Source organism: Myxocyprinus asiaticus, chromosome 9 (assembly GCF_019703515.2).
Source record: "Myxocyprinus asiaticus isolate MX2 ecotype Aquarium Trade chromosome 9, UBuf_Myxa_2, whole genome shotgun sequence".
Classification (NCBI taxonomy): Eukaryota; Metazoa; Chordata; class Actinopteri; order Cypriniformes; family Catostomidae; genus Myxocyprinus; species Myxocyprinus asiaticus.
The window spans coordinates 5,865,761-5,881,853 of NC_059352.1; the positions used below are offsets into that span (position 1 = coordinate 5,865,761).

The following is a 16,093-nucleotide window of genomic DNA, read 5'->3' on the forward strand; positions in this document are numbered from 1 at the left end:
TTTTATTAATTTTAATTTAAAATTATAATATATAGAATTTATATATATATATATATATATATATATATATATATATATATATATATATATATATATATATATATATATATATATATATATATATATATATATATATATATATATATATATATATATATATATATATATATATATATATATATATATATATATATATATATATATATATATATATATATATATATATATATATATATATATATATATATATATATATATAGCGCATATATATATATATATATAAATTCTACTGTAAAAAAAAGTCCGTAATTTTAATGGTAAAAGACTGTAAAAATGCTACAGTAAGTTACCTTAACATATATGGTAAAAAAAATGATAATATATTTAACAAGACAATACATGTAATTTTACAGTAAAATGTTTTTTAGATGTAAAAAGTATGATTTTACTCTATAATTAACAGTAAAAATGTATATTATGTTTAACAAGGAATACATGTAAAACAATAAGCAGGCATTCCCAGCCATGAATCACATTTCATCAATATTTTATGGAAATAGTTATGTTTATTCTTTTTTTTATATCAGTTATGTGCAGTCGCAATCAAAATTATTCAACCCCCCTGACCAGCAATACATTCTGGTGATGTGAATTAAAACACATCAACTAAAACCTCAGTAAACAGTCAAAGTAAGTTTTTAATACACATTTGAGTGATTTTGAGAACAAAGAGTTCAGTTTACCCAAACTTTAAAATAAACAGTAACTAATTCTCTCCACAAATGTCATGTCAAAAATATTCAACCCCCAAAGTCAATCATTTGTGGAGCATCCTTTATCCTTAATAACATCAAATAAATGTTTCAGGGAAGTGTTCTCAGGCTTCGGACACCTCTCTATTAGAATTTTTACACATTTCTCATAAGCGTCCAGCTCATTGACATTCTTTGGTTTCTGTGCTGCCACTGCTTCCTTGCAATCCCAACAAAGGTTTGCAATGGGATTTTAATGATGGACGGAAAGGGCCATTTAAGGACATTCCACGACCTATCCCTGAACCAGATTTTGGACAACTTGGATGTATCCTTGGTGTTACTGTCTTTCTGGAAAGTCCAGTGATCACCGAGCTTCAATTTACACACTGAAGGCATCACATTTTTCATGCCAAAATGGCCTGATACCTGAAAGAATCCATGGTGTCAGTCACATAGTCGGAATAGCCGTTTCCTGCAGCCGCAAAACACCCCCATAACAGGACTGACCCACCTCCATGCTTGACTGTGGGGATGGTGTCGTTCTTGTCATCACCTTGTCATCTTACTCCAGACGTACTGCTGACCCATAGGTCTAAAACTCATTTTCAGTTTAGCGTCATACGTCTATAAAACCTTCTTCCAGGACTCCACAGGTCTTTCCTAATTACTTCTTGAATATTCAAGTCAACATTTCTCTTGGTGAAGTTTTGCTTTCTTCCACACCCCAAGAAGGATGCTGTTGTACCATATTTAAAAAAATGTATGAATGGTGCTGCCAACTTTGAATTGAATTGAATAATTTCGATTGCAACTGTACATTGGGGTGATCTGTGTTAAATTTTATATAGTTTAGCTAATGTTTATTGCATTATTTTATTGTAACATGTTTTACCCTGATGGTGTTTTGTGTTTGCATGAGTGATACTGTGCACTGTATCTACATGTGTATTCATTATTTCTCCTGGAAGGGTCACTCTTGATAAACTTTAAATCATCATGTGGCCTTTTGTAGTTACTATGGTGATTTACAATACATTTTAAAGTGAAAAGCAGATTTTATAGTTCCAGAAGTTTAGTTTATGAAGTTAGATTATAAAGTTTATATCAATTAATAATATAAACAGTGAACTGTAAAATATACTGACATCACATTTACATTCCGTAAAGCCTGAAACATGGTCACCATATTTTGTTTTTACGATAATTGTTTGGCAAACCACAGCTGTCAGTATTTTACCATAAATGTAAATTTTTGTATTTATTTTTTTACAGTAAATGTATAAAGTCAGTTGCATTCTTCAATTGCATTATTCTAATATTTACCTTTTTTAAGTTGAAATATTTCATAATATATTTCAATCCCCTTAGAATTTTTGTAAACATTTTGTTACATGTTTGTTTTTTTATCATTATTTGTACTATTCACAAGAGTTTACACTGAGTTTACATCGAAATGTAGGACAAGTGCTAAAATGGTAATGTCTTTTTAAGAATAGTGATGGTTCAGCGAGCAGCTCACACATATCATTGTCTTAGTTGAACAGGTTCTTTAATGTATCCTTGCTGTGTGTGATTAGAATTAATGTTTCTTTTCACTTTTTCATCAACCACTGTCTGTTATGAGCTGAGAGGATATTAAAGAGACTTTATTTAATGTTCAAATTATTTAATGACAGACATTTTTAGTCGCCTAGTGTGAAATTGGGTTGCACACTCTATGCGATTGATTTATTTGCATTGTAGAGGGTTGGAAAGTCTCCATTTGCTCTCAATTTAACTACATTACTGCCAAGGAGAAACAACTGAGATATTAAAGAGATCTCCTTTGTGATGGGTGTATATTTAGCAATTTAAAGGCTCTACTGCCCCTCAGATATCTGTCCATTCAGAATCCAGTGTGCATACCCCATTCACCTATTAAAAGGAATTATTCCTCCATATTTTAAAATATGTGGAAAGTAGTAGAGTTTAATTTAAACCCAAGCCATTAGGGGTCCTGGCCAAGTGTCTCCTCTGTGTATTAAAAGGATGTTTAATGGACTTGTACCGTTTGCAAGAAAACAGTTCCAAATTTTCCAGTGCAGTCACACTGCCAAATGTGTAAGAGCTGCCAAGAAAAGAAATGAAAAAATGGGAATTCTGGATTTACAGCTTTGATGTGTTGCTTGCATGGTGTGACAGAGCAGAGAAATGACAAGGGAGTGCGGGTGAGACTCATATGAACAAAAATAGGAGGGGATAAAGAGGAGAGAGAGAGATAGTGTAAAGTTAAAGCAGGAGCAGAAAAGAGTAATCAGTAATGTGAGACCGGCTGAGTTCAGAATGAGAAAAGAAAGACCACTTTAATGTGTTCAGTCACTTTTTGTTTTGCACTCTAAAGGCAGTTTCTCAGAATCAGGTGTCATTTCTGCGTCTTGGAGTCTTGTAGTGAGAAACACATGCTATCAGGAGTGAACAGACATCTGTTGCAACACACAAACGCACCCACGCATGCACGCTGCTGCAGAGATGAACCCAAATGTGTGTTCGCTTAGTTGTCAGACGTAACCCGGCTCTGGATAGAAGAGCTTTGAATAAGGTAAGAGAAATGCATACTGTTATCATTTTGTTGAATGTGGTTTGCATCTCCATTTGAGCTGTCCTTTGTTTTCAGCTTATAGCAAGAAAGAGAAAATGTTATTCACTGAGAGAGTGAAATATGATAGTGTGTTTCAGGGCAAAACAAAAAGTAGGTTACTAAAACTTAAAGGTGATGTGTGTCAGTTTTTGCTGTTCAAATAGTTTCTTCTATCCAAGCTTAATGTGCACAGACAACTATAATGTATAAGTGTAAGTTCAATCAAAACATCGCTCTGTTTGTTGGAGCATCCCGACCAGCCAAATATAGCAGCACTGGCTTAAAAGAATTTTCCTTTTTGGGTGAACTGTCCCTTTAAGATATTAATTCTTATTCTTAAGGGCTGTGAGACTATGTGTTGGAGTGTGTCAGTGCCATGCCAGTTATCAAAAGATCACAGCTGTTTTAAGGCTGAGTGTGTCAGTGCCATGCCAGTTATCAAAAGATCACAGCTGTTTTAAGGCAGTCAGAGTTTCCCATGCATCCCTTCAAGCCTCTGTTGCACTAAATTTCACACAAACAGATACTGTATATGTATATTCAGTAAATAATTTAAAAATCTTTCTTAGTGCAGTGTTAATGTTTATTTTTCCAGCTGTTGGCATGTGTTCTTGGAAAAAGTAACAATGGATCTCTGAGCTAGAAGAAGTATGGGGGATTCAAATAGGACATATTCAGATAACTAGCTTTCTGACAAATAGACTCAAAATAGATTGTATTATAAAATCCATGTGCTATGTGGTGCAGATAAAGTCTTTCCACTTTGTTCGCAAACATAGACTAAACTTGCCATGTCATAAAAAGGGGAAATAATCTGATATTTGAAGATACTTGCTGACCTTAAAGAATAATTTGCCAGAAAATGGTAATTCTCATCATATGCTGTCGTGTGACTTTCTTCTGCAGAACACAAATGAAGATATTTTGAAGGATTTATGATGTGTTTTTGTTCATACAATGCAAGTCAATGGGGTCTAAAACGTTACAATTTCATAAAGGCAGGGTAAAAGTAATCCATACGAGTGATTTAATCCATGTCTTCTGAAGCAATATGATCGCTTTGGGTGCACATTTTGGCAAATGTAGCAGATCTTATGGTTATTACTGTACATGCTTACAGAAAATCTGCATACTGTGCACAAAATACATACTATTTACTGCAGAAATAATGAGTAGTATGTTAGTATGCTTTTCCAAACATAGCTTGGGATTCAAAGATGCACGGATTGTAAAAAATGTACATCATTAAAAACCTTCACTTTCATTTTCTCTGACCAAAGGCACTGAAAGATTCTGCTAACCTCTCCACGATGATAAATTAAGTTTAACTGAGGTTTTTTTTTGTCATGCTCTTATGCAAACCAGCGGTTGTGGACAAAATAAAACACCCTCAAAACAGGTTCTATTGGCCTCTAAAAATGAGTTCACAGAGAGGCTCCTCACGTTTTTCAATTTACACTCCTTCACAGTCCTGGTTAACTCATCTCTCCATTTTCCTAAATTCCCCAGCTCTCCCTCTCCCTCTGATGCCCCTTTTGTGGGAATATGAAACTCAACTACAACTGAGCTAACCGAAAATGCTGCTAAGCAGTCTTCTTATAATTCTGTCATCATTTACTCACCCCCATGTTGTTCAAAACCTATAAGACTTTCCTTTTTCATCTACAGTATCTTCCGTGGAACACAAAAGGTAAGTTTAAAGAATCCACTTGCTGGTCATTTCCATATAATGAAAGTGAATAGGGACTGGGTCTGTCAAGCTCCAAAATGACAAAACAGTGTGAGAAAAGTATCATAAAACTAATCCATAAAACAAATGCATTATATTGTAAGTCTTCTTAAATCATATGATAGCTCTCTGTGAGCTGATAACCTGCTTCTCTGCAGAACCTCTAAAATATTTTTAAAAAGACTTATGGGGTTAAAAAATTGGTGTCAATGCCATTTAAAGTCAAACACCACTGGTTCTCCATCGTCAAGTGAATAACAACTTAAATTTCTGTCTGTTCATAAAGGCATAGTTCACCCAGAAATACAAATAATTTAATCACTTTCATGCCATCCCAGATATGTGACTTCATTCCTTCTGCTGAACACAAACAAAGATTTTTAGAAGAATATCTCAGATCTGTAGGTCCATACAATGCAAGTGAATGGTGACTAGACCTTTGAAGCGCCAAAAATCACATAAAGGCAGCATAAAAGTAATCCATACAACTCGAGTGGTTAAATGTATGTCTTCTGAAGTGATGCAGTTGCTTTGGGTGAGAAGCAGATCAATATATCAATCCTTTTTTATTAAAAATCTCCACTTTCAATTTCAGAATGTGGAAGTGAAAGTGAAAGAGGATATTTATATAAAAAAAGACTTTAAATAGATCTGTTTCTCACCCACACCTATAATATTGCTTCTGAAGACATGGATTTAACCCCTGAAGTCATATGGATTACTTTTATGATGTCTTTATGTGATTTTTGGAGCTTGAAAGGTCTGGCCACCATTCACTTGCATTGTATGGACCTACAGAGCAGAAATCCTCAATAAATCTTTGTTTGTGTTCAGCAGAAGAAAGAAAGTCAAAGGGGTGTGGAACAAAGGTGCATAAACAATGACATAATTTACATTTTGGGTGAAACATGTATTTAACCTGTTTTGTTTCTTGCTCTCCTCTCCTCTCTCTCTCTCTCTCTCTTTTTTTTTTTTTTTGGCTTTGTTTCCTTCTGAATGGACAGCAACACCCTATAAAAGAATCTAAGAATCTGTGATTCCAATCACAAGCAGCAGTTCCCTCATGGTGTGAAAGGAAATAAGCCGATAGTCATGTTACAGGGTTGTCGTGTTATATTAAGAAACCAGTAAGAAATTTGGAGGACTTGGTAACTGTGGTTATGTTATTTATCTCAGTGAGTATGGGCAGGATTGTGATTGCTCACCTTTTTAAATAAGGAAATAAGGACATAAATGTGATGCTACACCCTTCCACAGAGGCCTTATTATAGATTATAAATATACAGTATAATGTGATTTAATGTCATTTGATTGCTTTTATGTTATTTTAAGGTATAGATATGTCTAAGAAATTATATCCCTTACAAAAAGTACTTTGGTTGTACCATGGTTCACTGGCAGTATCAGGTGGCAGTGAAAGAAATTAACTTTTACAGTAAGGGGTAATATTTCCCCCCCCTGGATTTGATTTTCAGGGGCATTTTTTACATTTATTAGGGAATCCTTTTTTATAATCATTTAAAACATAAACTGTATCTCATCTGCTTATGTAAAATACTTAAATTCATTTGATTCATTAATACAAATTCTCAAGATTGAGAATAATTACTTTTTACCCCAAGTATTAAAATCCACATTCATTCATATTTTATGCTATAATATCTTTAACTGTAATATAAAATTAAGAACTATATCAGATGTTAACAAAAAATAACTAAATAGAAGAATTTATTATGAGGGCATTCAGGGCATTTTTTGTGGCATTTTTGCTCCGAGTCACCCTTAATGATGACACTTTATAAATACCACATGTACTGAAAGTACCATGGTACTACCATGGAATTTTGGACATGTACCATGGTAGAACCATGTTTTTTAATCTTTTTGACATATACCATGGTATTCTTGAAGGTACTTTGAAGTACCATATAAATACCATTGTACATGAATTTCAGTACCATGGTATATATCAAAGTACCATGGTATTACCATAGTATATATCCAAAATCCATGGTATTACCATGTTTCCGAGTCACATCATAACACCATTTTACTAAATGATTGCCATTTTCATATACCACGGTATTTACCTGGCAATCCAAAGTACTTCATAAAATACCATGATTTTACCATGGGACATGGTCAACCCCCCCCCCCCCCCCCCAAAAAAAAATAAAACATGGTATTACCATGGTATCAGGGTGACATTAGATGGTAATATCTTAGTAGACATGATTATGATTACCATTGTATTTACCTACTCTTAGGTGCTTCAATGAATTCCACAGTATTATCATGGTACAGGTCTAAAAAACACAGTATTACCATTGTACCATGTCCAAACAATGATAATACCATATTACTTTGAAATACACAGTAGTAGTAAATGGTTACCATAATCATGTACCATCATATTTACATGGTACTCCAAGGTTCTTCAAAGACAACCATGGTATTACCATGATACTTTGATCTATACCATAGAATGACTGCCATATTGTTACCATGATGTTACATTGCACATCTTCAAAATTATCTAATTTTCTGCAACAAGAGTAGCTGAGTCTGAAAGAATTTCAAACAAATTCTTTGTTGTTCTCAGAGCTACCATGACTGATTCTTCAACATCTGTGCGAGTTGGTGGGGCTTTTCCAGGCAGTAATAATCTCGAAAGTTATATTGTCCTCAGTGTTGCCGGTGAGAATTAAACACACCCTCGTAATCTAATTGAAACCCTCAACAAACATTCTAAAATGCTTTGTAAATTCATTGGCCTTTCTGTGCAGGAAATAGAACCTAATCTGTACTATGATTCCCATTTCATTACTGTACAAAACTCTTGCATCCTGTTTATGCACGACCATGTGTGTGTAAGCGTTCATGTCTGTGTGTGTCCCACATTATCTACACCTACACACATAGGCAGTTCCTCCAAAGTTAACTGGTTGTCTTCTTCAGATAGCATATGACCAGGCAAAAAAACGCATGTTACTATCTGTCTGAAACCAGCTCACCAGTTCACATTGATCAATCAGGAACTATTGGGTGCTCAACAAACAGTCTTAAAAAGTAATAGTTTGTCAGAAATGAAAATTCTGTCACCATTCACTCAGCCTCATGTCGTTCCAAACCTGTATGGCTTTAATTTGTTCTGTGGATCATAAAAGTAGATGTTAGGAACATTGTTAACACTGCTCTTTTCCATACAATGAAAGCTCTAAAAACAAGCACCATCAAAGTAGTCCATTATGACTGTGTGCTTTATACCAAGTCTTATGAATCCACACGATAGCTTTGTGTGAGGAATGGACTGAAGTTCAATTCATTACTCACTTAAAATATTGTCCTCTACTCAAATCTCATTTGTGCTTGCGCATATTTCAAACTTGGCCTGTAGGACTTGATCTGTTTCTAAACCAAACCTATCTTATCGCTTCTTAAGACATGGATTTAACCACTGGAGTTTTATGGATTACTTTTATGCTACCTTCATATCCTTTTTGGACCTTCAAAGTTCTGGCCACCATTCACTTGCATTGTATGGACCTACAGAGCTGAAATATTCTTCTAAAAATCTTTATTTGTATTCAGCAGATGAAAGAAAGCCATACACATCTGGAATGGCATGAGGGTGAGTAAATGATGAGAGACTTTTCATTTCTGGGTGAACTGTCCCTTTAAGAATCAATATCAGGATTGTTCAAGTGAAGATTGCGATTAATTGGAAAAGAGATTTTTTTTAGCCAGCCCTAAGTGAGCACATTTACATGCACATCAATACACTGATAACTCCCAAAAATCAGCTTATTTAAACAATCTTACAAAGCAAAAAATCTACGTTTTCATGACATTTAAAATAATCACATTATTCTCTGCTTTTGACATCAAACTGTCAACATGTGCGCACACTGAATAAGCTGGTAAAAACAGCGATTAAGGTGCTTACATACAACGTGAAATTGGTTTAATGGGCAAAAATCTACACGTGTTGATTGGTTTATTATTATGCCGTTTATGACCCTACACCGATAAAGGAACATCGTTTAATGCTTTTGCATGACCACATATGTTGTAGGCTTATTAAGCATAATCGGTGTTATAAAGTGCATGTAAACGTGCTCAGTGTTACCAAATGGCGCTGCTTTTTTCTTGCCTCATAACTGATTGCGAAGAGTGGGGGAACCAAAGGTTGAAGTATAAAAATAGTTGTAAGACTAATGTCGCCCCCTCAAAATTTATTGAGTTTATGACCCTGCTTTAAGCTATAGTTTAAACGTGCCTCATCTTTGGACTGATGGAGAGTTTGTTGGAAGCACAGTCTGGAAATTCCAAAATATGGTCACGCATGTGTGAGTGCCCGCAGCATATGGCTCTCTGTTGTGATGTTAGAAAAAAACTGAAGCTCACGATTTATGAGTTTCAGAGGCTACGGGGTGGGCTGCAAGATCTGACAGCGAGAGAGAGGTGTATGTTTCAATGTGTGTGTATTGCCACACTCAAGGTATACCATAGGGGGTAAGACCCTTTCATATCTGTTACATATATGCATTGAGAAATGCCAAGAGAGGTGAATGTCAATTTTATTCAATCAGATATGAAATACAATTTCCATATGTTTATATAACTTACAAAAAGTACAGGAATGTAAGCAGAGATTTTATTTTTAAAAAGGTGTGGCATGGGCAAGCACATCAAGAACGAACATGCATGCAAACTTATGTGTGCAAGGAGAGAGAACATTGTTTTTGTTACATCCAGTCATTGACTTCAGTGGTGGTACACCCTGCTGAGATACCCACATATCTAATACACTCTCATCCTCTATGAACTCGCTTTTTTTCACTCCATTTCTGCGACTCTTTATTCGTTTACACAAGAAAAACAAAGGAGAGAATTTCAGGAAGTGTAGAAGAAAGGTGGGATTTGCAGATCAAACATGAAGCCAAAAATACAATCACTCTGGTCAAAAGAACTTAAAGGGAGGTGGACCCTAGTGGACCAAAGCCAGGCCGGAAAGCCCCACTTTGTAAAAACACACCGGGACGTAGTTCCATCCACAGAGCGATACTAATTGTGAGGTGTCAATGAGGTCATATCATGATTTAGCTAAAAGCTGTTGAGTTGAGAAAGATAAAAGGTTCTTCAAAGGTACTTTGAAGCATCTTCTTATTGAGAACTATTTTTTACTAGGGTTCTTGAGTTGGTTATATGGGTCTTTGAAGAAGAATAAAAAAGATATTGTTTCTGGGTTCTTTAAAGCACCAGTACATACAGGGTAGAAATAGAGAATAAAAAGTTATTTGTGTAATTTGAAGTGATAGTTCACCCAAAAATGAAAATTCTGTCATCATTTACTCACCCTCATGACTAAGGCTGGGCGATATTTTGAATATTCACGATATAGTCACGACGATTTTGCTGGTGATATAAAATTAAGCAACATCATGAATATTGCGTTGATTTTAATGCACTTTTTTACTACGTTTCCATATGACCGTGTCATTAGACTAATTTCATGATTCTTCAGGGCTGCTAAATGAATCAAAATAACATCAAAATCCAATGGTCAGTGTGCGCTTCAGAGTGCATAGACTCATGACATGCTGTTTTTAGCAGCCTCTGAGCAGTTTGTGTACTCTTACATTTATTTTTTATTGTTTTGCCAATTTTTTATATTTACACATTTTAATTTCAATTAAAAAAAGTCATTAAATTGAATTGTGTAATTTGTTTACTAAGTGTAATTAGCCTAGTAAAATTTTAAATATTTATTTTTTATTTTTTATTATTTGATTTTGTTAAAGATAACATGGAATTTTGGTATGAAATTGAAATGTGTAAATCTTAAAATAATTTTTTGGGTGTGTATTGTGAAAGCAAAGCTCTGCAGGTTTACACATTTGCATAATTCCAAACATTTGTAAATGCTACAAGTTATTATACAAATCCACGAATGCAACTGTATGACAGAAAAGGAGAAGATGACAGCATTTCAACAGTTTTGGAATGCAGAACTCTGTAAACTGTCAAATACACACTGCACTGGGGGCCGGGGTTGCTCAGTGGTAAAGACGCCGGTTACCACCCCTGGAGTTTGCTAGTTCGAATTCCAGGGTGTGCTGAGTGACTCCAGCCAGGTCTCCTAAGCAACCAAATTGGCCTGGTTGCTAGGAAGGGTAGAGTCACATGGGGTAACCTCCTCGTGGTCGCTATAATGTGGTTCGTTCTCGGTGGGGTGTGTGGTGAGTTGAGCGTGGATGCCACGGTGGATGGCGTGAAGCCTCCACAAGCGCTATGTCTCCGTGGCAACGCGCTCAACAAGCCACGTGATAAGATGTACAGGTTGACGGTCGTCCTCTGCCACCCAGATTGAGGCGAATCACATAAATAAATAAGCGCATTGGGAAATGGGCATTCCAAATTGGGTGAAAAAAGGGAACCCCCCCCCCCCCCCCATTGTGTAAAAGGTACACACTGCACTTTCTGTTTTCCGCCAAAATAAAAGACCCATGTGAAGATGAAGTAAATAAGACAGATATGTATTACTATTGCATAAAACAAATTTAATCCTCATAATAATAATAATAATAATAATAATAATAATAATAATAATAATAATAATTCATAAAAAGTATTACACTGAAATAATAAACTTGACTGGGTCCCATAATAATAATTTAGTATTATAATAATATTCTAGTAAAAAACATATGTAGGTAAATATTGCTTTTCATGACTATTGTTATATTGGCACATTTAGATAAATATAATTCTTCCTTGTGTTCAAAACTGTGAAAAACATGTCTTCATTATTTTTAACTGGATTTATATTCCATGCATTAAGCATTTTGAATCTGCTTGGCTGTTTGGTTTAAATTATGGTTCCTCAGATGAAAACAACATAAAGGTAAAGAGTAAATTATAATAATTTGTTTCATTTTGGGGGGTGAAATATCCCTTTTAAAATGTTTCTCTTTCAATCAGGGCCAGTAAGCAACCACCTTTCAACCAAACCAGACCAAAACACCCTAGCAACTTCCTAGAAATGCCCCAGCAGCCTCACAGAACACCTTAACCACCACCTAGAACAACCTAGAAATGTGGCAACAAGTTTTGGATGGGCAAGAATTAATTACCTTGAATTAAACTGCATAATAAAATTCCCATGATATTTGCATGAAAGGAAGACTTTATTTTAGGACTGCACGTCAGTCACCTTATAACCGAAGAGCCTGAAAAATGACTTGTACTTGACTTGGAAGCACAATAGGAACATCACTGTAAACGATTACACTGGAAAAAATGAAAATTGAACTGAAAGAGAGCGGGTGAGGAGTAATTGCATTTGTACTTCTCCTTTACAGACTGCCCTCTCACTCACTTAAACCCATATGCCACACACAAACAAGATGCAGAGTTTCCCCAAAGCTCTGGGATCTATTAAGACTCATCAGAAATGCAGTCAGAGCGAAAATAAATAAATAAATAAACAAACAAACAAACTAATAAAAGAATCCCCTTTGGTTGGCATTTCCACTGTCTGCTTTGAAACCTCCCTTGTCCTTTCAAGTGGCCATTGGTTTGCCGCTGAGATACAAGGTTCTCATTTGGATTTGTTTACGCACAAACAATGGAGCTGAAGACATTCCATGCAGTGCATTTCCTGTTTTAATCAAATAAATAATTAAATCTTAAAGCGGTTGTGCTGTTCTGCATTTGAGGACATACTTGGATGACTGCGATTGTCGCTGTGCGCAACACGTGGCAACATGCAGAAATCCAAAGTATACTTTGGCCTTTAGTTTTGTTCTGTGTTATTGCACTGTATAGGCATCAACGTGAATCAGTTTTTCTAAAGTATGATGTTACATGTGGCAATTTAAACCAAGCATCACTTTAGAGGAACTCAAGTAAAATAACGAGTTCTAATTTAACTGCACAAATTGCAAAGATAAAAGATCTATTCTTCAGAAAGGACCAACAATATATATTGGACCAATTACTGATGGATTTTGAATGAAAATCTAGAAACCTGCTAGCAAAGCATGTGACTAAGCAACATTAAAACTATTCAACCTCATAACAGTTTACGGAACAAATCACGTGGTGGCAAACCCCAAATTTCCCCTGAATTCAGCTTGTAGCCATCAGCTGTCTAACCTCTAAACCCTGGCCCACTTCATGCAGTCCAAGAACATTTTCAGAGCTTGACTTTAAACAGAGAAGGCAATGATCTGTCTTCACCAGAATTCAGAACAGAAAGTAAAAAATAGAAAAGTTCAGAACCAGTTTAGTTAAACTGGGGACAATACTGACGATATGTAAACCCACATCCTCTGGCAAAACCCTACTTTCTCATTGGCTCAGAACTTTACTATTTCACTATTTTATTTCTTCATTACAGTAACACAAAGTGTTATCTTCAACTTATCGGATTGAAGACAGCATGAGATTTTATGGACTTATTTATAAAAAAGTGTCAAAGTTGACACTTCAGTTTCTAAGCCACTGGTGTGGATTTGATTAGAACCTGAACTTTTGAGACTGACCAATTTATTGTCTGTCATAAACTGCCAAATGGGATTGGATACCAAAAACAAATGATTTCCTTTGGTAAGCTGGTAATTAAAATGGCATTCTGGTTTTGGTTCTTGGACGTTCTTTTCAGGAAACATTGAATATCATATAGGCACACCAATAAGAAAACTGTAAGATTTCCAGACATACATATTTATTGCCAGAACATGCAAATCCTCTTGTGTGCATAAACACTAAAATATCTCCTTGAGAATTTGCTGTACAACTAATGGAGGTAGAGTGTACTGTATAAATTACTGTAGCTGGTTGGAGAAAATTTCCCAATGTATATACTGTGAACAGACCATCAGTTTACATTGAAAGCCCAACTTCAAGTGTGAACCATTATCCAACTTGGCCCAGTAGCCTAACACCAACATAATCACACGAGAAGCTGGCATGTTGTTTTCGAGAGTTCCGGTACCCTAGGATCGGCCACATTATGCTGACTCAAGCCAAATCTCCTATCAGTCATTTCTGCATAGGCTCCAGTATGTTTATCTTCCCCTGTGGCATGACAAGAAGTGTGTTGCATCAGCAGCGTTGGAGATCCGAGTTCAGATCCCGTGTCAAAACCAGGAAGTAATCGCATTCGCATAATTATTGACTAGTGCGATTTGGAGAATGTATTTTCCCCTCTAACATAAAATTTTTACTCCACTGATGGTTAGGTTTAGGGTTTGGATTATGGGGTTCACTTTATAAAATATGCCTTCCTCTCAGGGTTGGGAGGGTTACTTTTTAAATGTATTCCACTACAGCTTTTGGCGCCCCTCTGTGGGCATTGGGAAATAAAGCTCCCACGTTACACGTGCCTAAGCGTCCAACAACAGTTACCGCTTTGGCCACTGGGGTTAGAGTTACGAATTTCAGAATTTTAGCTAAAGAAAAGTCATCCTACTGTTTCAGATTCATTACTTTTTAATGCTTAGGACCCCTAAATATGACAATACCCTTTCGAGGGACCCCCTTCCTAATGCATAATAGCAGGTAAATATTTTCATGTAAACAACCCCATTTTTACTGTGTGAGAAAAATATTATAAAGACGTTGTTTCAAATTTAATCAATGGCATTTAATATTTGGCTTTGATCATAATATGGCATGAGTTAATGTGGAATGACCCAAAACAAATTAAAATACTTTCTGGAAAATATTTAACGCTGAATGTTGTCAAGTTTTTTCTACCTGATATTAGAATTCAAGTAACATTTTCAATCAATTTAAAATTATTTGAATAACGATTTTCACCAAAGATATTGTTGCAAAGCCGCCTTATAAAAACAGTGTCATGCAACTAGTGATTTATTTATTTATTTTTTATTTTTTTGCAGAACCCCAATTGCACCCAATTGCAGAGCCCAGTTGAAAACCTCTGGCCTAATAGATAAAGCTCCAGCCTTGGAAGCTGGAGACAATGGGTTTGAGTCATTTCTGGGATGTTAATACAAATATGTTTCCATGAGACGGCATATTTACATCTTATATTAACAGCTCATTCCCAATGAAAACAATGAGTTTCATATGGGTTGTGGTGGTAGTTTCATTGTTAACGCAATGGTTGCCAAGTGGAAATCAATTGGGAAGTTATTGGCCCTGTGCACATATTAACATCTGTCTCTGTGATTCAATCACATGTTGATAAAAGGTCAGGTTTAAAGTCTTGTGAAACAATAACTTAAACCTTTTGGAGGTGGTCAGGGATGCATATGGCCACACTGAATTTGTAAACGCTATTGTGTTCTGATGCGTCCACCTACTCAGTTGCATGTAATCACAGTTGTGACAAAAGAAGGATTTGAAAGGCACGGCTTTATAAAAGAACAACCATTCAATCAAAACATTTGGAACAAATAGCCCATGTAACGACTTTTCAGAACATCTTTGGTATGTATGATATCAGTATGCAGTGACACGCTGACTTAAAGTGATGTATATAGTCAGGAAATTAAAAACCATGTCCTCTATAAAATATAAGATACACAAGTGGTCAATAGAAACACATTTTGAGACCCATATTGATACCAGATGTAAACGGCAATCGGTCTCAACTGACAACTTGTGATCGCATCACCCCAGACGGATGTAATACCAGGTGTAAACCAGACCATTGACATCACATTATCACAATTGCATCTTTGAGGTTGCTCTAGGGGGGAGTCGCTGTATTATGTGTACTGTAAGTTGCTTTGTATTAAAATAATGGCATGGATAAATACACCTCAGTGAGCAGATGAAGACAGAAGTAATGTAAAACCATCCCAGTCTCATGACAAGTTGTAATAACTGGTGAAATTATACAAGTTGGTTTATACATAAATGTACGACTTTTACTGCCATAGAGAAAAATGATCTAAAATTTTCCCTATGTTTAACCCCGAACCTGAACCTAACCATAAACACTAACCCATTACC

The 16,093-nt window shown here is 35.6% G+C and overlaps 1 protein-coding gene across 1 annotated transcript in view; it reads left to right on the forward strand.

The window, feature by feature from the left end:
• The first annotated feature begins 3,058 nt into the window (after positions 1 to 3,058).
• The window catches only part of LOC127445997 (RIPOR family member 3-like), a 68,776-nt gene continuing 55,741 nt past the window's right edge, over positions 3,059 to 16,093 (forward strand). Inside the window, exons 1-4 of the mRNA XM_051706572.1 lie at positions 3,059 to 3,333; positions 5,041 to 5,062; positions 5,936 to 5,970; positions 8,696 to 8,732. Coding sequence (XP_051562532.1) covers positions 3,274 to 3,333; positions 5,041 to 5,062; positions 5,936 to 5,970; positions 8,696 to 8,732 — 154 coding nt within the window. The 5' untranslated portion in view covers positions 3,059 to 3,273. The remainder of the gene's footprint in view (positions 3,334 to 5,040; positions 5,063 to 5,935; positions 5,971 to 8,695; positions 8,733 to 16,093) is intronic.